This window comes from Perna viridis, chromosome 7, assembly GCF_037379345.1.
Source record: "Perna viridis isolate PV_CMFRI_1.1 ecotype Kerala chromosome 7, ASM3737934v1, whole genome shotgun sequence".
Taxonomy (NCBI): domain Eukaryota; kingdom Metazoa; phylum Mollusca; class Bivalvia; order Mytilida; family Mytilidae; genus Perna; species Perna viridis.
Window position 1 is genome coordinate 38,561,979 of NC_142451.1, and position 25,151 is coordinate 38,587,129.

Here is a 25,151-nt window from a genome sequence, read left to right on the forward strand (position 1 = left end):
TATTTTTTATTATTTATTATTTTTTTTAAATCAGTTACTATCATAAGTCAACTTATAAAGGCGGTAGATATGTCGATGTTTTGGACAATATGGGTATTCGGAACCGAATTGTTAATGAGTATTTCAGATATTATACTAATATCCAATTTTCCTATACTTAAAAAAAATTATTGTAAAGAAAAATCGGAACTGTTTCCCAATTGGTAGTTCGCCAACGGTTTATGTAATGGTTCGTGCAAACCCTGGTTCATGTGTGTATGTTTTGTATCGTTATTCTTTGGGTTATATATATGGCTTGTTCTTCATCTTTTGTAATTTTTTTTGTGTGTTGCTCATAAAGGTTTAGGTATATTTACGGATGAAATTGGTCCCTTAATTTCGTGATGATTGAGTCACAGCAAGCTTTTACTTGCTGAACTATTAAATTTTAATTGCCTATATTTAAAAGCGTAATCAAGGGAACTAAGATTATAGCGGTAATCAAAAGAATGTAATCTTAAATTTAAACTTATCTGCACTGCACATTTTGATCACAATCATAGGTCAAAATAGCCAGTTTACTTGAATTTAACAAAAACAGGGAGTAAATTATACATTCCATATGAAATACAAATGTCTGCGCCTATGTTGACCCACGTAATATCTTGATGTTCTGGAGCACTTTTTGTCCTTTTTTTCATCGGAAATCCTGATGGGTCTGCATTGGCGCAAGTATCAAAAATGTTCCCTACCAACTTGAGTTTTCTAATACATTCAAATTGTCATTACTCAACCGGAACTAGCTACAAAATTTTAAATATGGTAGTGTAAAATGCAGACTGGTAACGTTTTATTGCCATGTTTAGAGATTCACCCAGCAGGGGACCAAAAACACTTCTAAGTGTACCTACTCTTATGCCCTCATTTGACACTTCTGGTATGCCAACAAGTGTATGCCTTCGTTTCAGGTGCTTACTAAAGACATAGTTTAATCGCATTCATGCAAGGGCGGATCCAGGAATATAGAAAGGGCAGGTCAAGAAAAATGAAGGTCTTAGGCTAGTATATATTTGCCATCAATGCCCAAATTTTGACGAAATAAGTAAATTTTCCTAAAAGAAGTCAACTCTCGGAACCCCCCACCCCCACTCCCTCCCTAGGATCCGCCACTGGCATCTAAAATGACACTCACATTGTATCATTACTCTTTTCAAATATCCCGCAAAAAATGTTACATATATATCCCCCACTTGAACATATCCTTATTTGTGTAAATATGGGTGATAACGACTGACCTCGGAATATTTAGAAGGTAGGATTAGTGAATTAAAAGTATATGGTTATATTTTGAAGCCAATGCAATTTGAGAATCATACCGTTATAAAAATCATTATCATGTCTAGAAATCTATGCTTGGAATATGTTACGTTTGTCTTTTCTCGTCTGCATTTGAGGTGGTAAGACTAACTGAACTATTTTTAGGACAACGTGATTGCACACATGCATAAATACACGCCTCAATAACTGCTGCAGTACCTTGCTTTGATCGAGGATGTTTCGTTCATATATCGGTTATATAATCTTCAAATCAAACACCTTCTATTTATACAAAAACTAGAAGAATGCTTTATGATTAAAATATACCGATGCATTCAGTGAACTTCTCTAGGTTTAGAACTCTAGCAAAATACAAAATATCCCAACCCAACAATGCTTACGAGCAGTAACAGATACAGGGTCCGTGCAAGGGATTGAATCCATCCACCCCCCTTTGAGCAAAAAAAATGTTAATTTGTGCAAAATTGGGGCTAAAGTTAGCAAATAAAATCCTGTAACCCCCTTTTTCTGGACCCCAACTTTTCAAAATAGTATGGCAGCAAATTTACTAGCGGTTAAACATGCGTATTTGCTTTGTTACTTTAAACTTGAAGGACCAGTTAAAGTATACCAACATTCCTTATTTTTTAACGAACAGACATCGTATGTTTTTAAATGTGTAAGTTTTTGTTCTAGATTTCGAACCTTTATGTGGCATGTCACTAGCTGTAACGCGAAGTTTAACCAGACTAGTTTCCCCTTTGAGAGTTACCTCCACTTATAAACATAGAACTATGGCCACAGAGTCATCCAACAAGACATTAAAACAAGGTAGGTCATCAGAAACAGTGTGTCCGCATTACGCGGAGATTTGAATGCATGCTACCATTTGAATTTTTTTTTTTTTGGGGTGGGGGGCTAGGATCAAATTTGAAAAAAATGACGGATTGACATTTTTAAGAAATAAAAGGCAGGGCAGTTCATAAGAAAAAAAGGCAGGATCTATAAATGTCCTTATAATTTGTTTATATTAAAAAAAAATCGGCGCTATGCGCAGAAAGAACGCGGGACCAATATTTTCTCAAAATTAAAAAGGCAGGATAGAATATCTGATCCTTGCACTCTCCCCCATAAACATGAATGGTTGTTCCGTTAATTATATATTGCCCGGAGACAGCTCGAAAAAAGACCATCGATTCGCTGGTCAGGTATTCTCTAATATTGATATGTGTAGCCACTAATACCCATTCATTTTCGTATAATCGATAATTAATCAGATGAAAACAAGAGACCTCCCTCGGCATTTGACGCGTTGCAAAAGCGAATAGTACCTGAGATAATTTGAAACAGTTTAGTACAAACAAATAAAAGGTTCCTTCCTTCCATTGACATTTAAGGAATAAAGAGTTTTGCGGAGCGCAGCATGTTACGACTGCAGTGATCGAACCCGAATAGATGGGGCAAATGTGGAGACAAATTAGTTTATGACACACTTAAGCATATGGACTTGTAGTTCATAATGGACACAACACAGGTTTGGACACAATCATTTGAAAATTTTCAAAATCGGACCAAAAATAAAACAGTCGTTTTTTTTTTGTTTTGTTTTTTTTTGGTGTGGCACCCTTGACCCCCTCTTTACTTGAAAACGGTGAGACATATCTGAAATCTGATTGAAAAACGTAGACAGGGGTTTTTAATAATAAGAAATCCGATACAAAATTCGATATCGGACAAAAATTGAAAAGTTGATTTTTTGGGGTGTGGCCCCTTTGATCCATTATATAACTCGAAATTCGTGGGCGATATCTGAAATTTGATTGAAAAAGACAGGGATTTTTATTATTATTCTATTCCAATACAAAAAGAAAAAATATCGAAATCGGAATAGAAATTTTAAAAAAGTTTATTTTTAGGGCGTGGTCTAATTTTGTACCCCTTTAAGTCCAAAACGGGTACAGCCTACTCTGTAAAAAACCAAAACAAAATTTCAAAACGAACAATTTAACATCCTGATCATAAAAATCGACAATGGGCCTTTTCTATAAATTCTAATGATAACACATAATTCCCCCTTTTAGTCCCTTATTTCCAAAAGAGGTGCGGCAAAAACCTCCAAAAACTATAGGGTCCTCCACCATGTACTCAAGAACAATGTGTTAAATTTCAAAAAGATTGGATACGTTTTACTCAAGTTTTCGCAAATAAACTAAAGTTAACGGACACCAAAGACGACCCCAACGACGCCGACAGGGCGATACCATAAAACGTCCGAAAAAAAATGCGATCGTATAAAAATTATATCAGCACCTAGAAATTGCATTTGAATGGCCCAAGATCTAAGGCCGTTACATTTAATTGTATACAATTTGTCAATTCCGAGTAAAAACTGGGCAAAATGAGCGAATGATATCTTAGCACCCCATTTTTTCTGGAGCCTTATTTGACACCCGTTTCCTAAATCTTTGGATCCATCCCTGGCTTTTTAACTCTTAATATCAAAGTACAACTGGAGTTTTACAAGAAAGAGTAGATGTTACCCTTATTCTACAATCGATAATAGTAGAGAAATGTCATCTGTTAAATCTAATATGCTAATTTCATAACGCACACCATGCATGTGAATAGATAAGGTCACAATGAACTTCAATGATAAAGGTAGGCACATTTTTGTCACAGTATCAGATACCTTACATAACGGGTATTATTATATGATTAGTGTAAAGCAACGCAATGGATTGTTTTCTTCAAACACATCACACAACACAATTACACAATACATCAGCCGATATCTCAAACTCTACGGTTGGGCACAAACTGGAGAGCATTGACATTGCGTACATGAATATTTCATTGCAGTCTTCTATAGACACGCCATGTCTAGAACCAGGGTCGGATCCAGACACTTTGAAAAGGAGATGTACTAGCCGGGGTTCTTCGGAAAGAGGGGGTGCTAGGAGATTATGAGCCATTTTTTTTTGTCAATTGTCAATTATTTTAAATAAAAATGGGAGTGCAACACCCTGCATCCCACATCTACATTCATTTTAATAAAAGATTTAACCAGTGACGGATGCAGGGGATGATTTCGGGAAATGCAACCCCTTTTTGTTGAAAAATTTCGATTATTTTGTGCAAAAAATTTTGAAAAGTGGGCAAACTATAGCTTGGAACCCCAACCCTCCATCCCTTAATATATTTTTCTGGATCCGCCTCTCGTTTAATTACTGGTATGACAGAAGACGTATGTGAAGTTTAAGTCATTTAAGTGAAACCTTTACAAAAAACGTCATGCACCAATCGTTGCGTGAACTGGTTTAAAGTTATTAATAGTAAGATATTAAGTAGTACTCCAGCTAAGAATCATGCAAAATGTGATTCATGGTTGGAAAGGTACATATTTTTATTTTTGATATTTAGTTTAAAATGTCATAGTAAACAGAATGTAACATGTGGCTTTTCATGTAACACTTGTTCATAGGCGATAAAAATCATATAGAATGTACTGTAGAATTCAAAATTAATGGAGATATCTGTAAATGACACTAAAATACAACAGAAACTATTGGATTTTCTGTGTTGATATTTTCCGGATCCTTAGAGCAGACTAATTGGGATGAATAATTATACATTGCATCATATGGACCTATAAGGCAACTTAATCACAAAAATAAAAAAAAAATCAGCCTTTTTTTTTTTTTTAGATGTATCACATTTTACAAAATTTGCATTATTCTTACAAAAACTGATACTAAAATTGTGCTCGGGTATTCGTTGCCATCCCTTCTACGGTATAATCATATTTCAGAGCATTGTTATGCTGACCCAGAGATCCATCAATTTGTACAAGATTTCAGCAAACTTATCCAAGATGTCGCCTTAACGCCACAAGCACACCCAGACACTAAGGTCATCAACTTCAGACAACCTACAGATCTACAGGTTAGATGACATGCTGCAATTTCCTCCTAAAAAGAGGGGGGGGGCGTTTTTTGTTGTTAGAGAACTTTTTTCCAGCAGCACCCAGAGTTAATATTTTATTTGAAAATCAAAATTATTAAAAAATTGGGAGCTATTGAATTTTTTTTTCTGTCCATTGCTGCATAGATTTTGTCCTTAATTTGGAGAAGAGAATTAACTGGTTGATGCCTTAAATTACGAGTACAAGTAAGTTGAAGTGTTTTTGGAAGGCTTCAGTCAGTTGCTAAGTTACCAGTATTATGGGAAAAAGGTGTCTCCCGGTACGTTTTACACTTTAAAAAATATCCATACCACCCTTTTTGAGGGTTTGAAGGGTTAATTTCAATTTTTTAAAGGGGTACTATAAATTATGATATACACACGGGGACTTTCTTGCATAATCATCAGGTGTTAATTTTCGAAATTTCTAAAGCGTGAGATATCTCCACCTCTTAATTTTCGCAAAGCGAGATATTTGCCGAGTTTCGTTTGTTTTTGTGACATGTTTTATCAAGAATTGAAGTAATTTTTTGCGATTTGAAGCTGATAATTCAAATAAGGCGGGATATGCCTGCCTTTTTAAGAGTTTTTTTTTGGTAAAAAGGGGGGAGGGTTATAGAATGAAAATTCACTAACATGGACTTTCTTTCATAATCCATAGGTTTTAGCCTTTGGGAATTCTTGAGCGGGAGTTTTCCCTCTCAAGTTTCGCGAAACAGACTATTTACCGAGTTTTTTTTTATTTAAGTAATTTAATGCGAATTTAACCTGAAAATTCAAATAAGACGGGAAAAACTTCCACGAATGCGGCTGAATTTCATACTTTGACACTGGCATTAAAGCAAGAGATTATTGAATTTTTCATGAAATATCGGGAGGCTCCAATCAGCCGAATGCAAGAGTCTGAACACCTACGCATTATCAAATATGTTGCCCAATCAGTATTAACATGTAGCGTTCGGGCTTTACTGGGAGCAAGTTAGACTTGATACAAGTCCCTCTCTTTTACTAAAGAATATACGGAAAAGTTTATTGGTTCCATGTACATGTATATCGCTCTGATAGCAAATCTACTAACATTTGCTCATTCACAGCAATTAGTAGTGGCGTTACAAGGGATGTTAAGATTTTCTCTGTTATATATTAGATAAAGAGGAACTTGCACGTTTCATAACTGATTGTCTTCGGTTACGATTTTTTGTATTTAGCCCCACCCTCTTTTTAACGAGAATTGGATTTCTCGACAATACTCCGTTACACAACATATTTTTCAGAAATTTCTAGATTTAGATGTTGACAGTGAGCCAGTGTCACATGACAAACTACTGGAGCTTGGGAAGAAGGTCATTGACAGTAGTGTTGTTTCAGGTACACACGGTCTTAAAATAGGACAGTTACTGGAAAGAGTAAATAACCAAAATATCACGAATGCCGAAAGACGCCTAGATTTAACGCGTATGCGGAACTTGTTCCGCGCACGATTTAAATCCTCAAGTGTTCTTGGCACGAGTGATCATATTTTGGTTATTCACGATAACCAATTGATTATCCTATTTATTATATAGATTTTCTTCATAATGTATCGATATTTTCAACGTGAATTTTAATTCTGTGATTGGCGAATTGATATCCAAGTTGTGACGTTGTAGCGGGAGAAAGTGAATTATCGAAATATATTACACTGGGAATATTCGATAAAACACTGCTATCTATTAATATTGTTTATTAAATTTCAAATAATAATACGTAGAGAATCAAACGATTCACCAAGCTATCGTATTTTCTGACTTGCCAATCTAACCTCTTCCGCTGTAGGAGTAGAGTATACAATTGTATTGAGTAGTTAATGAGGTGGACGAGGCGGAGTGGGCAATTGGAATATTCCTCTAAATGCCACCTTCCGTCTGTACTTCCTTCCATTACACTGAGGGGTACCATCTCTTATTCGGTTCCTACTTTACACCTCTGTATGGAATTTGATAAATGTTTTACAGAGTATCTTTTTAGATATTCGACTTGTGCAGCTCCAATTTTAGATTTTAAATCAAATCAGTTTGGAGGTCAGGTGCGTGTTATCGAGTGGGTGAGGACGGGTATCAGTTTAGTGTGCATTGCAGACATTTTCTAGTGTACAGACTTATGGGACAGCGAACCCTGTTGTTAACCCTTGCCATAATGTTGAAAAGAGAACAAAATTTAGTCTATAGCTTGCATTTGGAGAAATGTCAAGGTCTTATTGCAGTTTGATTAAAAAAAAAATTCGACATTCGAGTTTTAATTTTAATAAGGAGATAATCCGGAAATTCACAATATGTCTTAAGACAGGCGCACTTAAATTCATAGACCTCATTCACTTCAGGTCATCCTCGTTTCTTCAATCAATTGTACTCCGCTATAGATCCTTACAGTTTGTTTGGTGCTTGGTTAACAGAAGTCCTTAACTGCAATGTGTAAGTTTATTTAGGAGCGCATACTTTACACAAGTTTTGGTTTGGAAGCATATTTTGTTGTGTGTAAAATCACTTGAATATTGATTTTGATCTTATTGCGGGATGATATTTTGCCTGTTTAAAGTACTAGTATTTGGGGAAAAAAAACAAGAATTACTTTAATATCCCAAGAGTGAAGACCGACTCTCTGTAATTAACTTCATTATGGCGTTGTAGATTTAAAGCTTACAAACAATAAACAGTAACCCGTCCCCCAACTAGATAAAGAAAGAAACATACAAACAACTTTGATAATAACAAAAAACCTTAAAAAAAACCAGCTTACACAATCTCCATAAAAAAAATACAGCTATTGTACAAACCTATTTCAGTCACACATACAAAATGTATGTTATTGTAAAAACCTATTTCAGTCACACATATGTTATTGTACAAACCTATTTCAGTCACACATACAAAATGTATGTTATTGTAAAAATCTATTTCAGTCACACATATGAAGTATCCCCAGCAATAGTAACCTTAGAAACCTACATGTTTAAAAAGTTATCTTCCATCATTGGATATCCGGATGGTGAAGGTATATTCTGTCCAGGTTCGTATTTCATTTTGTGTATGTATTTGAATTGTATAAGTCATAAAATTTGCATATAGTGCTTAACATATACATGTACAGGGACAGTTGATTTCAAAAGTGTTCATGAGCAAATGAAAATTATCAATTTTCCATTCCAACATGTAAACAGGTACATGATTTAATTTAAGGAGGTAGATCTAAGGTAAGGGACATTGCTCTTGAAATCAGTTATATGCTTATATCAGTATTCAATTTCACTAAAGCCTTTCAAGCTTTCATTTGAAACAGAATGTAATTAGTTCAAATTACTTTGATGCTTACATGAGATTGATGTAAAATGCTGAATACAAACGTTCCAATGATTTGCAAGAGCTGTGTTCCTTACCTTATGTCTACCTCTTGAAGAAATGATTGGTAGCTGAACCTGAAAATAGGGAGTTCTGAAAACTTGGTTCTTTAGCGTTTGAACAGCTCAGTTATACCGCGAACATGTCATGTCATGAGCATGCCAGCTGTTTCTTCCAAGAAAAGTAGTAATTACCATTCAAGTGCCTATACTTAAAAAGAGGATAATTATCTAGTCTTCATGAAAAAGTACCCAATAACCTAACCAGAAAGGTAGTCACATAATAATACCTTCCTAGATAAAGTAGCGATTGGTTACCATAAAAAAAGATTTGCCATATGCATTTTAGAAAAGAAAATGTTACCAAATTTCCTCCGTGAAAAGAAGTCACCAGTTAGCTCCGTACAAAAGCGGTCACAAATCCTCCTAAAATGTAATTTTTCTCCTTAAGAGGCAATTTTAGAAGCAATCTTTGTTTTAAGCTAATTTAGTATATTAGAATAATTTTCAGAAACGGAGCATTAAAAGTCATAATTCAATATAAACCACATGCTCAAGATATTTTGAAGTTGATAGGCAAAGAAAATCCCGCTAGAAAATCCCGTCATTATTACAGCTGATTTGTCTTTGCCCATCCATCTCTCAAATAGCACTCTACACAAGAGCCTATAAGTATGTTAAACCAATATTGCTGAAATCTACCTTGAAATATTAATTAAATTTATAGGAGGTTCATTTTGTAATATCATGGCAATACACATGGCCAAGATGAAGAAAGATCCCTCGATAAAGGAGAAAGGTCTGTTTAATGCCACTCCTATGGCAGTGATAACTTCAGAAGATGCTCATTATTCAATATCAAAGGGAGCTAACTTCTTGGGTTTCGGTACTGAACATGTTGTTAAAGTCAAAACTGATGATCGTGGCAGCGTAATTCCCGAGGATCTCGAAAATAAGATCCAAGAATGCAAACAAAAAGTAAGTATGAGACAGAATTTTAAAATTCCGCTAACTGGTATGGCATTTTTGCGAGGATTTTATTTCGATATTTTGTGAGCGGGAGAACAAAATCGTGGGAAAACAAGTGCCGCTATTAATATACAGATATGATATTAACGTAGACTTTATACAGTAGCTAATCACAACAGTATATTTTCGTGTACATTTGTGACCGCCTTAAAAAAAACTAATAAAACAATGGTTCCCGAAAACATTACTAGTAGTCTTGCTTTTCCTTTAATGTCAACTGTGCATCGGCTCTTTAATTTGGGGAACGATGGGCAATGTCAATCCCCGGAGAAGTTCAATTTTCTAGTGGGATCGACATTGCACATCGGATCTGTGTTTTTTTTCTTTAGTTCTCAACATGAAACTGGTTGAAACTCTGCATTCGGCTCATTTAAAAATGGCGTTAACTAAATGTCAACGAGACGTATTTTATAACTGTAAGACTGTTTCCGTATCCACAAAATTATTGAAAATTTGATCCCCGGTGGTTCTTCACCTTATATACTTTTGGTGTATTTCTTCTCTAAAACTGAAATTAAAAACATTACCGAACAATAAGACACAAACAAAATGACAAAAACAAAACAAAACAAAAAACAAAAACAAACAAAACAAAACAAAACAAAACAAAACAAAATTTTAAATACATTCATATAGAAAATAGTACCTGTGATGTTTATGGCTACATGTGGTACCACCGTGTTGGGGTCTTATGATAATCTCGAGGCTGTAGCTGATATTTGTCAACGACATGGAGTCTGGATGCATGTAGATGTAAGTTCGTTGTGATAGGGTATATATCTGGTTCGATCGGTGGGGTTAAACCGAAAATGTTCTTCACAGTCTGGTCACTTTCACACCTTTCTGCTCTATAAAAGTGATTCTTGAATGAAACTAGTCTTATGATGCCTTTTTTAATACACCATTAGCTTTCACTGCCTACGTATCAGATATTCTTATCACAAATCAGGACTGGATCGTAATTTTCGATAGTTTTTTTTTCGAAAGCCTCTAAATTATCAGTATTTAGCCAATCGGGAAACAGAATTGCGATCAGGTGACTTGTGTTTCCATGGAAGAGCGTCTTTAAGGTCAAAAGGTAAAAAGTGAAACTATAGCGACTGCGTCATAAAAAGCTCTGTTGCCGAATACTAAAAAAAAAGTTGAGCATAAGAAGCATACAATCCGAACGGCTTCGGTTTTTGAATTATTTTCATCGTCCTTACATTTTAGGCTGCCTGGGGAGGTGGAGTCATGTTGTCGGACAAATTAAAACATCTTACGAAAGGAATTGAAAGGTACTGCTAGAGGTTTATCGCTTCGAAACATTAATATATTGTAGAAATTAATTCATGATAGCCTGAGCATGATGAAACATTCGTAGAAAAGAAATTGCTTTTGATTTTTAAAAATGGTCGTTTTCGAGCATTACCATATCACTCGAAACAAAATAATCACTATGTCTCAAGCCAAGTTTTATAGACATATGCATTTCCTTGCTACTTTCAGACCCTGACTAGCTTATAACCATGGAAGAAAATGAACTGTTCACTGCATTTTTTTACTTACCTGCTTTTGTCAGTCTGCATGGTCAATAAGAATACGCGAGACCATCGAAATCGTGTTGTAATAATTTAACTTATGTAGATTTAGAAACATTAGCGATGTTTTTATTATTGCGAAAAAATGTATGTAACCTTATGTATTAGACCCTTTTGTACTAACTGTTGGGTAGGCGATGCATGCAGCGTAGAGCCAGCACTCCACAGTATTGTAGAACTGCCTAATTTTGGTCTTGTAATCTGATGCTTTATAACATTTATCACGTGCGAGACCCGACAGGGTAGACAAGGACGTTAAAAAATCCCTTAGTAGTAGTAGAATTTTAGATATTACAGATGTGGGATGTATTTTTTTCAAAAAACCCTAAAATCATTATCGATTGAAATGACTTATTATACAATAAATGTACGCAATAGTTTTTTTTTATCTTACGTTTTAAAAAAAATACCTTTTTAACAGATCAGACTCTGTTGCGTGGAATTTACATAAAATGACTGGCGCAGGAATCCAATGTTCAGCTTTCGTTGTGAAAGAAAAGGTTAGAAAATATATTCAATGCTATTCAGGGTTTAGACAAGGAGAAGTTAAAATTATGTTTGAAAATTAATGAATATTTACATTCTATTACAAAACCTTTTCCCTGTCAAAGACAAATGGGAGCGGGGAGCACAGGCAAGGGCAATGTTTTGTTCATTTTATAGATAAGATTCTTTAAAATGGTCAAAGCATATTAAATATGGTCATTAAACACTAGCGATGCTTTTTCTATCCGGGGACTGCTAAATATATGGATACCAGAAAGTTTGAAGAAGTACAAGGAGTGGCTAACAGCTAAAGTGCCAAGAGCGATATTGAATATGTTTTACAAGAAACTAATCATGCTTCATTAATATTCCGATTGATCCAAGGAGGTAAAAGGGATTTAAATTATAAAAAAAAGTATCTTTCTGACTAGTCAATTTACAATCAATTAAAATTCACCATGGGTACCCTGAAAAGGACTTGACCCGCCTTGTTGTAGATAGATGTCTAGCTTCTGCTGTTGAAAATTTTAATAGAGCAAGAAAAAATGCCTTCATTCCTCAAACTTACAATACACATACGTCGGTATTTTTGATATACTATTGTCCGTGCGGTCACACGTTACCGTCTAAAAATGGGATAACGGGTGTTGCGTTGATATTGCCTTTGTTTACTTGAATTATACTTCCGATTTTCTTTCCAAAAAGGGGGTGGCGTTTTGTGCGCCAAGTGAAGTTGTTATAATTGTAAATAAAATCATATTTCAGGGAGTATTAGAAGCAAGTTGTGCATACAGAGCAGAGTATCTATTCCAACCTGACAAACTCTACGATACGTCATTTGATATAGGTATATATATATATATGTGTGTGTGTATGTGTGTGTGTGTTTGCGTGTGAACAAAGTCCACTATACCAATAAAATTAATGTATTTTGAAGATAGTTGGACAAGAAAAGAAGTTTTTCATTTTTCTGCACACACTTACAGGTTGCATGCTGAAGAGGACATTTAATTGGTAGCCTAATGCATATATAGCGTCGTCCATGTGTTTCTTGAAAGTTATTCCAGAACGAAAATATGGCAATATAGAGTAAAGGAACACGACTATTATCGAATGATACATTGAAAGTAGTAAATGACCAATTTTGTTACATAAAATGGACACATCTACAAACTATAATAATTATATTTATGGTCGTAAAATGAATCAGAACCTCAGTTTTTTCTCACCTCTTAAGGTATGGTTTGGAGTCCACTTCAACTTTCTTATTCGAAATCCTGTCTTGGGAAATGAGTTTTCCACAAAGTTAGGATCTTTCTATCTGTATTAAAGTGTCATTTTCTAAATTGTTTGAGGTTTGATTTAGGTGATTTTTTTTAAAGCTAGTTTTTCCAGTAATCATGAATGCATAGATTTTGCATTAAAGTTTTTTTTAAATTTTTTTTGTAGGGGACAGAACCGTACAATGTGGACGTAGGAATGATGTTCTTAAGTTATGGCTAATGTGGAAGGGACGTGGAGATAAGGGGATGGCTGCTAAAGTAGAGAAAGCTTTTGAAAATGCTAGGTTAGTGGATATTATATTGTTCTTTTTAAAATATAGAGTAAAATTACGGTTAAGTATGCAATGAAACACTCTTTGTATGGAAAGAATAAAGAATCAGTTATTAAAGAGCCCCCTGATGGACTTTTTGATAAAGTTAATACTTCGTTGTTTAAATGATTATTTGATTACTAGTCCAAATATTTCATGATTATTTGATTACTTTAAAGTCAAATGCTGATTTAAAAAAGACAAATATTTTAGCAAAAAATAGATTATTGAGTGATTACCTCCATGAAGGCCTATTTAAAAGACATTTAGAAATGAATATTTGCAGAAAGTATGAGAAAAAAATAAATTGAAGCAGTAGTAGTAGTAGTAGTAATAGTGTGTGTGTGTGTGGAGTGGGGTTGTTCCAAGCTCCCCTTATTCATATTTATCTACGGTGCATAAAACACAGAAATAATACGCATTTTAGCTATTTGACAGAAAAACTGAGGTCAACAGAAGGTTTCCGTTTAGTGCTTCCTGAGGTAAGTTTAAATGTATACCATCACCAATAAGGGAGCAACCATTTGATTTTTATGGTGGGCTTACTTTGACATCTTGTCTTTTTTATTTTACCCAATTGTTCATCCTTGAACTTGATTTTTAAATCATTCAACATGGTCTTGCCTTTTTTTCAAATTTGACCTTAAGCCACCCCCCCACCCAATGTCAAGACAAGTGGCTCCAGAATAAAACTTGAGACCCTGCTGAGAAAATAAATAATGACCTGATCTGTACTATCTTGTTTCCAAAGATAATTAGTGTCTGTAGGGGGCAGACCAGAAATGTTTGGGGATATTTCTTGGCATGCAATAAAACAAAAGGTTGCACCCTGCTGAGAAAATAAATAATGTCCTGATCTGTACTATCGTGTTTCCAAAGATATTTAGTGTCTGTAGGGGGCAGACCAGAAATGTTTGGGGATATTTCATGGCATGCAATAAAACAAATGGTTGCTCCCTAAGGCTATAAATATACAGCATGAGGAATAGATTTTGGCTTTTCATGATTTATCCGTTTTTCCATAGACACTGGATAGAATCAGAAATTCATAAAAGGGGTTCAGGGGTGGAGCCAGACACTCTAAAAAGGAGGGGTGCCAGCCAGGGTTCTTCAGAAAAAGAGGGGTGCTAGGACATTATTTATCATTTTTTGTCAATTTTACACATAAAAATGACAAATTTTTCAATAAGAAAGAGGGGTGGTGCCACCTCCTGCACCCCTTGAGTGTCAGACTATAAGTGTCTCTCCAGCTAGAATCATGACAAATGTGATTAATGGTTGAAAAACCTACATATTTTGTTTTTGATATTTTGCTTAAAATGTTATAGTAAACAGAAATTAATATGTGGCTTTTCATATAACCCTTGTTCGAATTATATAGAATATACTATAAAATACAAAATTAAGGGAGATAGTTCTGTAAATGCAAAATACAAAATAATAGACATATTGGAATGAATCATTATATATTTCATCATATAGACCCATAAAAAAACTCAATAACAAAAATAAAAATATGTAGCAGTTTTTGGACTGTATTATGTGTCCCAGTTTTGCACAAAATTAACCACATTTTTTCAACAAAAAAGTGTGTGGGGGTTACAAATTCTGCAGTCTTGAATCTGTCACTGAAATATCATTGCCTAAATAGAACTTTTTAGATGTAATGGTTATATATGAAGGCATACTGCTTGTGATTAATATACCTCGTTATGTATTAACTGCTGTGAGAAAACAAAGATCAATCATCCTATTTATTGATGAAATAAAACATGGTTGATGACAAATTGATATTTTGCATCAATTATGCAGTTTTCTTGAGGATATTGAAACCCAATCAAAGATAATTAGTAATAGATACAAGAAATTACTGTGAAACCTATCTAAACTGAATGCTGAATAATCCTAAAACCTGTCTAAACCAAATGCTGAATAATCCCAAAACCTGTCTGAATTGAATGCTGAATAATCCCAAAACATGTGTAAACTGAATGCTGAATAATCCTAAAACCTGTCTAATACAAATGCTGAATAATCCTAAAACCTATCTAAACTCAATGCTGAATAATCCAAAAACCTGTCCAAACTGAATGCTGTATAATCCTAAAACCTGTCTAAACCAAAGGCTGAATAGTCCCAAAACCTATCTAAACCAAATGCTGAATAATCCCAGAATTTGTCTGAACCCAATGCTTAATAATCCCAAAACCTATCTAAACTGAATGCTGAATAATCCTAAAACCTATCGAAACCAAATGCTGAATAATCCTAAAACCTATCTAAACCAAATGCTGAATAATCCCAAAACCTGTCTTAACAAAATGCTGAATAATCCCAAAACCTGTCTAAACCCAATGCTGAATTATCCCAGAATTTGTCTAAATTTAATGCTGAATAATCCTAAAATCTGTCTAAACTGGATGCTGAATAATCTCAAGACCTGTCTAAACCAAATGCTGTATAATCCTAAAACCTGTCTATGCTGAATGCTGAATAATCCCAAAACCTGTCTGAACCCAATACTGAATAATCCCAAAACCTGTCTTAACTGAATGCTGAATAATCTCAAAATCTGTCTAAACCAAATGCTGAATAATCCATAAACCTGTCTAAACTGAATGCTGAATAATCCTTGAACATGTCTAAACTGAATGCTGAATAATCTCAAGACCTGTCTAAACCAAATGCTGAATAATCCTTGAACCTGTCTAAACTGAATGCTGAATAATCCCACATCCTGACACTTTTTTAAGTCCCTTTATATCACTTTAAGTGTATATTAAACCTTGGTAAACCAAACCCATTTTAAAGTCCAAATGGGGTTCAGTTAAGACAGGTTTCACTGTAGATAAAAAAATTATGTTAACCACCAATTGATCTTCACTATTATTTCAGTTCCAATGTACCAATATTTCATTTTGGTATATCCCACCAAGATTAAGAGGAAAAGACGAAACTGAGGAATGGTGGCAAGAAGTGGGAAAGGTAAACACTGCCTTGAATGTAGAGTAATATAGATCGAAGTGTAGAAGGGGGTGTAGAGTAATGAGAAGGACTTGATGGGGATGTAGGTCTAGTTGGTGGAGGTTAGGGGGAAGTACAAAAGAAAAGGAGGATCAATAAACCAATGAATGGATTTTGAAGTTTAGCATGTGGGTCTTATTTGTACTCCATCTTATGATGTATAGTTGTTTTTTATTCAAATTTGATCAAATTATTGCTTCTTATGTAGGTATTAACACTGGAAGTATATAACACAAGCACAATTTTTTCACATGATTTTTACACAAACTAAACAAATAAATTTTGTGACAGACTTCACATGAAATTGGGGTGAATCGAGCCTTCATGTGAATAGTTCACACACAATTCATGATCAATTTCATGTGAAAATCATATTAATTTTGTGAAGTTTACATGAATTTCATGTGAAGCTCGATTAACATGAATTTCACGTGAAAAATATTAGCCTGTGTTGTTTCCTTTGATTCATTTGTATTAACTTTCGTTATTGACCACTATTCCAGGTTGCACCTAAAATAAAGGCCAGGATGATGTTAAAAGGCTCCATGATGATTGGCTACCAACCTATGTCAACCAAAGGGCTCGTCAATTTCTTCAGGGTGATCATAGGAAATCCATTATGTGATGAAACTGACATGGACTTTATTGTTGAAGAAATTGAAAGGCTAGGGAAAGATTTGTAATTAACAAATGAAATAGGCCTATGATAGACTTATTTGGCTGTTCCTGTGGAACTAAATATTTAAGCAGATCTTGCAAATATGGAAATAAAAAATGAAAATCACCTTATGTGTTTGAATGTCCTATTTTTTGTGTGTATCCAATGCATATTTCTTTGTCAAACTTGTTGTTTTCTATTCTTTGCTTCTCTGCTTGAAGTATTTGTGGAGTCAGAGTTGCTCCTCTGCTTGAAGTAGCTTAGTGGAGTCAGAGTTGCTCATTTACTTTGTTGCTTTGTACATAATATTTTGGTTATTTTATGTTCTTTGTTGTGTGTGTCTGTTTTTCCTGTCTGGTCTTTGTCTCTGGATTACATTCTTTTGATTTCTGCTAGAATCTTGGTTCCCTTGATTACTCTTAAAATGGACATAACATTCATGATAAACTTGTTAAAATACTACAACTTTTGTTAATGGTGCACAGTTGTGTTTTCCTGTCTATGCTTTAACCATGCTCCTGGACATGCAGGTTGACTTGGAAAGTTACTGCAGCTTTTCCTACAGACACATTTTGATGCATGATGGTGTTTTTTTATTTATGTTTCTACAATGTTCCTGGGCATGAATTAAGGAGAGGGCCAAGATCTCATATATGCATGGTATTTGTATCTATACAGTATACACCTGTCCCAAGTCAGGAACTTGAACAGTGGCTGTTTTACTGCACCTCCTAACCAGAAATTCTGCATCCACCACCAATGATGCATGATTAATTTGTGGGTGTTGAGTACATTTTGTTGAAGTTTAGCGTACATGGAGGGGCCAGTTGAAGCCGGGCATAGATCCCAGAAGATGCTGGCATACACAAAAAAATTTTGCATGAAATCTTGATTTTTTTACAAATCCTCCCTTATACCCCCCCCCCCAAAAAAAAAAAAAAAAAAATTCTTGCCTAATTTCACTATGCATTTTATTCTACTCATGCTTCCCCTTACTTAAAATCCTGGGTCAACCCTTGGGAGCTTATTGTTCAGTGTTAGTCCACTTTAATGTTGAAAGTTAGATGATTCCCTCCTGTGGTAATTTAACAACGTTGAATAAGGACATTTCAACCCACATTTTTGCTCTACCGATCATAAAGAGATTATAATGTATCTATAACAATGGGCAAAAATGATAATATTTAAAACTGCCCAGCACCAACATTTGGATTCCTACCAACCTATAAACTACTGTAGTGTAAAAAACCTGAAATTCATTTGGAACGATTGCATGAACTGACTTAATTGGGCAATTTTAAAAGTGGTATATCAGGAAAACATATTAAATAAATAGATAAGTAACAATGCTGGGCCAAAGCAAACAACCGTTGAACAGAATGTTATTATCATAGCAGTGCACCCAGTCTATTCACAAAGGATTTGGTTAAGCGTGAATCACGGGTGAGTTGTGTGTGAAAAACTGGGTTTTTAGTTTATCATTGCTTTTCAAATAGTTGACAGAAAGGTATAGTAGCAAGGAGGACTGCCAACTTCTGAGCATTCTGACGAACACAAATTTTCCCTCATAAAGTTAAAAATATCTCAAGTATGCAGCCTGCAAAATCTTATTGGAGATCAGTCATTGACATCTAGGATCATGATAGATATCTAGCAATAAGCAGAAATTTTTACTCTTCTTAAGCATCTGAGGTCTCACTAACCATTTCTGGGTCAAACGGCCACCCCCCTATGTAGTACCAAAAACACACTGAACCTAGACCTATGCATTGTAAGTGCATTATGTGTGTGTATTCTGATTGAAGGTGGTAAAAATAAAGCTGAGAATGTGTACATGTACTTTAAAATAATTTGCCTCCATGCTGTCAGTTAGCAGAAAAGGTAAAAATGTTGATTTTAAGTATTTTTTATTCAAGTAAATTATGTGAAGAATTTCTATGAACATCATACCATTAGAGTAATGATTTTGAAAGCCTTATTTTCCAAGCTTTGCAATGGTATGCAACTTTAAGGTGTCATTTGTCCTGAACATGTAATCTTACGGAAACATTAGAAGTGGTTAGTGATACCTGAGTTCATTTAAGATTGTTGTTCATTTTAATGTGCGTACTTTTTAGTCCTTTGTTCATTTTAATGTGTGTACTTTTTAGTCCTTTGTTCATTTTAATGTGTGTACTTTTCAGTCATTTGTTCATAATGTATTGTCCCTTGCATTATTCCCTAAATTATTTTGTCCATGGAGTTTCCCAGATATAGGTATAGATATAGCCATATATTCTGTATGTTAGGTATTTTCCTTTGACCATTTATAACAGAAATAGAATTTTATACTTTTTTGAAATTTTATTCCATAAGACATATTTATCATAAAAATGATAACAATGAAATGATGCTGCTTAAGATGATACATTACAATGATTAGAAGTTGCTTGGTGAGAAATATGTGTTCATAAAGATTGCATTTGAGAAAAACAAGCATTTTGCGTATTTTGTTGCTACTGCCAACATATATGCTTATATTGTGAAAACATTACCGGTATACTGTAAAGTTATTAGAACGGCCTCAATTCATTGACCTTTTGAATAGTATGAGCAAAGTAGGTGGTACAAAAATTGCATAAAATTGAAAATGTATAAATGTTTATTCACTGAGCTGTAAATATATGCTGAGCAATTAATTCATGCATTAAAATCGCATTCTAGAGTTTCATTTTCATAATAGTATAAAAATATTGTATAAAATTATCATACACATCCTCTCTCTCTCTAACATACACATTTGGACGGAATTAGAAGGGAGACCATTTCCCTCAATACTGCAATATTCTGCAATATGAGTACACATCATTTATCAAGTTGCCATGAATGTTAAGAAAAAGAAAATAAAACATATAACGATATTTGCCATGATTTTTAACACATTATTACAAAAATACAATTTTTGATAATCTTCCATACTTTTTTTGCCATGATTTATCGTAAATGGAAGATTTCCAAAAAGAGTCTTCAAGAAAAATTTATATCTGAATCAGATGGTCCCTTTGACAAATGATATTAATGAATTTTGATACAATTCCTGGTACCCTCTTCAAATTCATAACCAGCAACCAGAAACAAACTGGTTCAGTACATGAAAATAAAAGAGAGTACCAGGGCAGAAAATCCTATATTTTGCCATGATTTTCTTTGCATTGCCATGATTTCAAGTTGCCACAAAAATTCAACTGCCATGATTTCAAGCTAATCTTCATATAAAAAGTTACAAAATGTTAAAAGAGTTAGGTGTTAAAGCACACTTCTCCTAAACTGAGAGCAAATTCTTGATTAGATTGGCCAACATCCTTAAGCCTGATATCCAGAAGTGGGAGGGACTCAGACCTCTCAGATTTGACGTCGAATATCATCTCTCCCCATCTGTTGGCATTAGAAGTTCTCTGCAAGAAATAAACAAAAGTATTAAGAAAAGTTAGATCATTGCACCAATATAAAGGTTTAAATCTGGATCAAGAATCTCTGACCTCCATTGTATTATGAGAATTTCTGTTTGATACAGTGAAATCTTTTTAAACCGAACCCTATTGAACTTAATAATTTGGTCAGTTTATACAGGTGTTTGATTAACCAACGTTCAAAATACATTGATAAAAAAGACTTTAAAATTGTCTGGTTTAGACAGGTATTCATATGATTCAGGGTTTGGTTTAGACAGGTTTTACTGTAAAAATTTGATAAGACAGGTAGTGACCCAGACCTATTTGTTTCAAGATGGTTTTTCACAGTGCAAATTATCGTTCAGTTAGGTAGGTGTTTGGTAAATGTATTTAAGTAGCTGTCTTTGTAAGAATCAAGACTACATATTTTTATTTTTGTAATTAAATTGATTATGAGTGGATACTCTGAAATGTGTAATCATTCATTCAAATCTGCCTGCTCTTAGAAGATAATCAACATTGAAAATCCAATAGATTCTATATAATGTTTATCTCCTAAGAACACAGGTTATATGAAAAACTGAATGTTAATTTCTGTTTACTATGACATTTCCAATAAAATATCAACAATAAAAATATGTAGGCTTTTTACCCATGAATCACATTTTGCATTTCCTAGCTGGAGTGCTACTTAAATACACAACATGTACTGGTATATGGGATTTCAGAAGGTTTCTTATTAAGTCAGAAACCACAGTGTTATACATTTTAGTTGCAAATATGTTGTGATACCAGTGAAAATTATTTTGTAGGGAATCAATTTGTGATATTTGCTGGATAAACTTGAGCCAAGAATTCAAGTTTTCATTGAAAGTATGATTATCACAAAACTACATAATTTCCTTGACCAATGAAAAATGGATTATCATGAAATAGAATAAATGCGACCAGTACTTTCACGGTAACATCCCAGTTTCTTGGCCTTTCTTCTGCTGCTGAAATAATTATTTCTATTAATTTTGCAAATACTTACATCACAGTTTCCAAAGGCCTCAACTTTGACAGCAGAGTAAGGTTCTTGTTTGTTAGCAAGTGTCTCAAGGGACTCAAACTCATTGGACATGAGGACAGCTCCAGTGGGGTCAGAGTTCATACATTTGTATGTTACCCTCTGTCTTGCTTTTGTACTGTGCATCTGCAACATCTTCAACTGGATATCATCTATCTTGTAATCAAACTGCAAAAAGAAAAAAAAACATTCAAATTTACCAACATATAAGCAAGGGTAACCATGGTTACGGTAATATTAACAATTTGAAATTCAAGGCAGGGAACTGGATACAGACATAACAAACAGCAGAATTTTAAACATCTCTGATCTAAATATTTTAAGAAAATGAAATACATGTATCTAGAATAGAGAAATCTCCTTAATTCAGACGAGATGGCTAACTACCTCCCACTACATTAAGAAAAGTGAAACACATAGAGAAATCTCCTTAATTCAGACGAGATGGCTAACTACCTCCCACTACATTAAGAAAAGTGAAACACATAGAGAAATCTCCTTAATTCAGACCAGATGGCTAACTACCTCGCACTACATGAAGAAAAGTGAAACATATAGAGAAATCTCCTTAATTCAGACCAGAAATACTTCACCAGATTTTGATTATGTTCACTTATCATGTTGTTTTTCCAGTTACGTTTTGTTTGCCATTAAATTCTTGTAATTTGCAGTTTAAAAAATCTTAACTGTATTTATCATTTCAGTTTCAATGCCTGGTGTAATGTAATATGAGAAATGTTTCTATGGTATATTTTTAAGTTTTTTTAAAGTAGAAAATTATCTGAAAAATGTATACATTTTTCCAATAAATTTATTTGAATTTGGAACAATTTTGGAATTAAGAAAATTAAAAAAAAAATTTTACACCCCAACAACGAGGGGTTAATCATGCCGTCATGACTTAGGGGTCGGAAAGTTTTCCTTGCCTTTTGTTATCCAACAAACCTAACACTTGTAGGCATGACTAGCCCCCTAAGTAAAAATTAGTTCTGAAAATTGAATTTGTACTCATTTTCAAATTCCAAATTAATTCCAAATTCAAATAAAATCCTATTTTAAATAGTTTATAATTTGTGCTTACCTCGGCACTACCTAAGATCTCCTTGGCAAACCATTGAGATTTGGTAACCTTTGTCCATTGGTCTTCAGCATACTGGAAATCATTTAACAACAAAATATTAGAGCTTTTAATTGATTGTAATTCATATTGCCCACTAAAGCCATCAAGAAGAAGGAAAAAATTGGCAAAAAGCCTTCCATCCACCATTATTTAACAATTATTACCAGTATTTTAAATTTGTAATAAGCATTCTGATTGGTAGAGTCCTTTTTGGCAACACAGGTTATTTTGTATAAACTAACTACTGTGGAATTATCAACACAGATTGGTCAACAGTCATCAATTCAAAATAATCAAAAACCAAATAAAGGTCAGATTTAATTTGGACTTGTATCAATTTGATATTAACCTAAAAGGAATACTTTTAATTTCGACCAAGTCATGCTTAAAAAACCAACTTGGGGATAATTCACCCATGATCATAATCTGTTTTGCCATCCATGAGGCATAAACTGCCCCTAAGTTTGTTATTTATTGCAAAGTTAGTTGAAAATTAAATAAAATTCTTAAAGAATGCTTTGAAGATTTTCAATAATTTTATTTAAACTATGCATATGAAAGGACAGGCTACTTAGTCATTCAAAACATTTCAAAGATGAAGAATATTTTGAAGTAGAAAGACTCTCAGAAGACAGTTGATTTGATACAGCAAGTTCAGCCTAAAGAAAGGGTAAAAATAATAATAGTCTTGTTTACTGCTACCAGCAATGAAAAAAGGGTAGGTAGGTAGGGAAATTATTTTATTATTCAAAAACATTATACATTGAGTTAATGGGAAAACAATCTAGACTTTAATGATGCTTGAGCCAAAATGGTCATAAAATGTTAAGGGTAGGCACAAAAGATAGGGTAGGTTGTGTAGCAGGAAACACACATATTATTTTTTTTTGCCTAACTTCAAAACCCATGCACAATGTTAACGTTTTTAGCTTCGGTTTTACATATGTTAATGGAACTTCTTATTTCTGTCAACAACATCAAAAACTTGTTTTATCTTTGTCTCACAGAAAGTCCCTTACAAATGTATAAAGCCTTACCAATTTTCTGCCAGCTGGGATACATGTCTCTCCATCAATATTCATTCTACAGTAAACCTCAACAGCATCATAGAAGCTTCCACCATTTGGATCAATGTAATACCAACCTACAGTGAAATTTGGAAATACATGTAAATTTCACTAGATTGGTATAAAAAAAAACCACAATCAATAGTTAGTACAGTGTTTAGGTTGGAAATTGTTGACTTAAAAAGGGAACAATAATTATGGTTTCAAAAAGGAAACTGGCATTGCATCCATAGAACAGCAAAAAAAAAAAGCCAAAAAAAAAGGGAATTCAGAAAAAAAATGAGGTAAATATACATAAAAAAGAAAGAATCTTAATGGTAAAATCAGGTTTTGAAAAAGTGGAATACGCTAAATAGATTGTTTGTTTGTTTGTTGGGGTTTAACGTCCGAGCTGCAATATTTCGGCTATATTCAGACGATGAACATGAAATTGATGATAAAATAAACATGAAATGATGATGAAATGAAAAAGGGATGGGACACAAGGACAATGGGGTCGACAAATTTTGATTGCCACTGGAAATAGGGAGAGGTGGGTAGGGTCGGGCAATTTAGCCTCCTGTGGCAGAGCCTTATGGTCCCTACTCGGGAGAATACCACAGTAGGGTTCTTTAACGTGCAAGGAACATGGCATCTTTCCCAACACAGTGCACCACTATGGTTTGCGGTCAGGTTTTCCGTATTATAGCCTGACAACCCCGGCATGTAACACGCCAGGGGTACCCCATTCAACCACCTGGGGCACACATCCCAGTTGCTCTGTGGGCAAAGTGTCCTAGCCCCCGGCTAGGGTTCTGAGCACTATTTAGTCCCCTTTTACGACAAGCTTACGCTAAATAGAGGAAGAAAATCATTCCTGATAGAATCCTAGCTGACTTACCATCTTCGAAGTCAGGGTTCTGTAAGAGCAGATCTTTGCAGGTAACACCTGGATTGTGTTTCTTGCCACTTGGTCTCTTGGTGCGGTGCAAAGCTTCCTGGATTCTGGACAGATCATCGTTGATAACTGGTGTCTTGTCTGGTTCATCTCCATACTACAGCAATAAAAAGAATTAATTAGAAAAGTCAGTGGAGATAAAACTTCACAAATAAAAATAAAATAAAATTATATGTCATGAAGTGGCTCAAATGAAATGTGAATCAGAATAACGAATAAGTGAACAAAGCCACGTTTAAAATATAAAAAGGAACTACATACAAATTTCGGCTCATCTTCCTGATTTTTTTTTTCGTTTTATTTATATTCTATTTGTATGTAGTGGCTTTTACTTTTAAACATGGCTATTGTACACTTATTCATTATTTTTAAAAATAAAACAAATACTATACAGATCAAACATCTTGCGAAATTCCAAATTAAGACCTTTTTTCAGTGTTATTTTTTTCCCCAAAATATGGAAGTAAACTATCACCAAATCATTCAAGCATTCTAAAAATGTGATCATGTTTTAAGTTTCCAAGTTG

General features: G+C 34.2%; 2 protein-coding genes across 3 annotated transcripts in view; one reads left to right on the forward strand and one right to left on the reverse strand.

The window, feature by feature from the left end:
• Positions 1-1,231: 1,231 nt before the first annotated feature.
• LOC148612613 (cysteine sulfinic acid decarboxylase-like) lies at positions 1,232-17,126 on the forward strand. Of its 2 annotated transcripts, none has more exons than XM_088594225.1 (15): positions 1,232-1,291; positions 1,993-2,127; positions 5,105-5,238; positions 6,531-6,624; positions 7,616-7,706; positions 8,195-8,301; positions 9,357-9,607; positions 10,295-10,411; positions 10,871-10,935; positions 11,660-11,738; positions 12,490-12,571; positions 13,174-13,291; positions 13,746-13,800; positions 16,214-16,303; positions 16,846-17,126. In XM_088594225.1, exons 2-15 carry the CDS (start codon positions 2,013-2,015, stop codon positions 17,023-17,025), a joined length of 1,578 nt encoding a protein of 525 aa, XP_088450351.1. In that variant the 5' UTR covers positions 1,232-1,291; positions 1,993-2,012; the 3' UTR covers positions 17,026-17,126. The 2 variants fall into 2 exon arrangements, with proteins under 2 accessions (XP_088450351.1, XP_088450352.1); XM_088594226.1 differs by lacking the exon at positions 1,232-1,291 and adding an exon at positions 1,309-1,436.
• Positions 17,127-19,323: 2,197 nt separating this feature from the next.
• LOC148612614 (uncharacterized) overlaps positions 19,324-25,151 on the reverse strand; it is a 44,542-nt gene continuing 38,714 nt past the window's right edge. The window contains exons 43-47 of the mRNA XM_088594227.1: positions 24,568-24,721; positions 23,658-23,764; positions 22,582-22,653; positions 21,465-21,668; positions 19,324-20,434 (exon numbers count right to left, since the gene is read on the reverse strand). Coding sequence (XP_088450353.1) covers positions 20,279-20,434; positions 21,465-21,668; positions 22,582-22,653; positions 23,658-23,764; positions 24,568-24,721 — 693 coding nt within the window. The 3' untranslated portion in view covers positions 19,324-20,278. The remainder of the gene's footprint in view (positions 20,435-21,464; positions 21,669-22,581; positions 22,654-23,657; positions 23,765-24,567; positions 24,722-25,151) is intronic.

Excerpts from the sequence above, each read along its gene's own strand:
- LOC148612613 (XM_088594225.1), top strand. The coding sequence starts at position 2,013 with ATGTCACTAGCTGTAACGCGAAGTTTAACCAGACTAGTTTCCCCTTTG. Across the intron at positions 10,936-11,659 it reads CTTACGAAAGGAATTGAAAG|ATCAGACTCTGTTGCGTGGA; the intron begins GTACTGCTAGAG and ends CCTTTTTAACAG. Across the intron at positions 13,292-13,745 it reads AAAGCTTTTGAAAATGCTAG|CTATTTGACAGAAAAACTGA; the intron begins GTTAGTGGATAT and ends TACGCATTTTAG.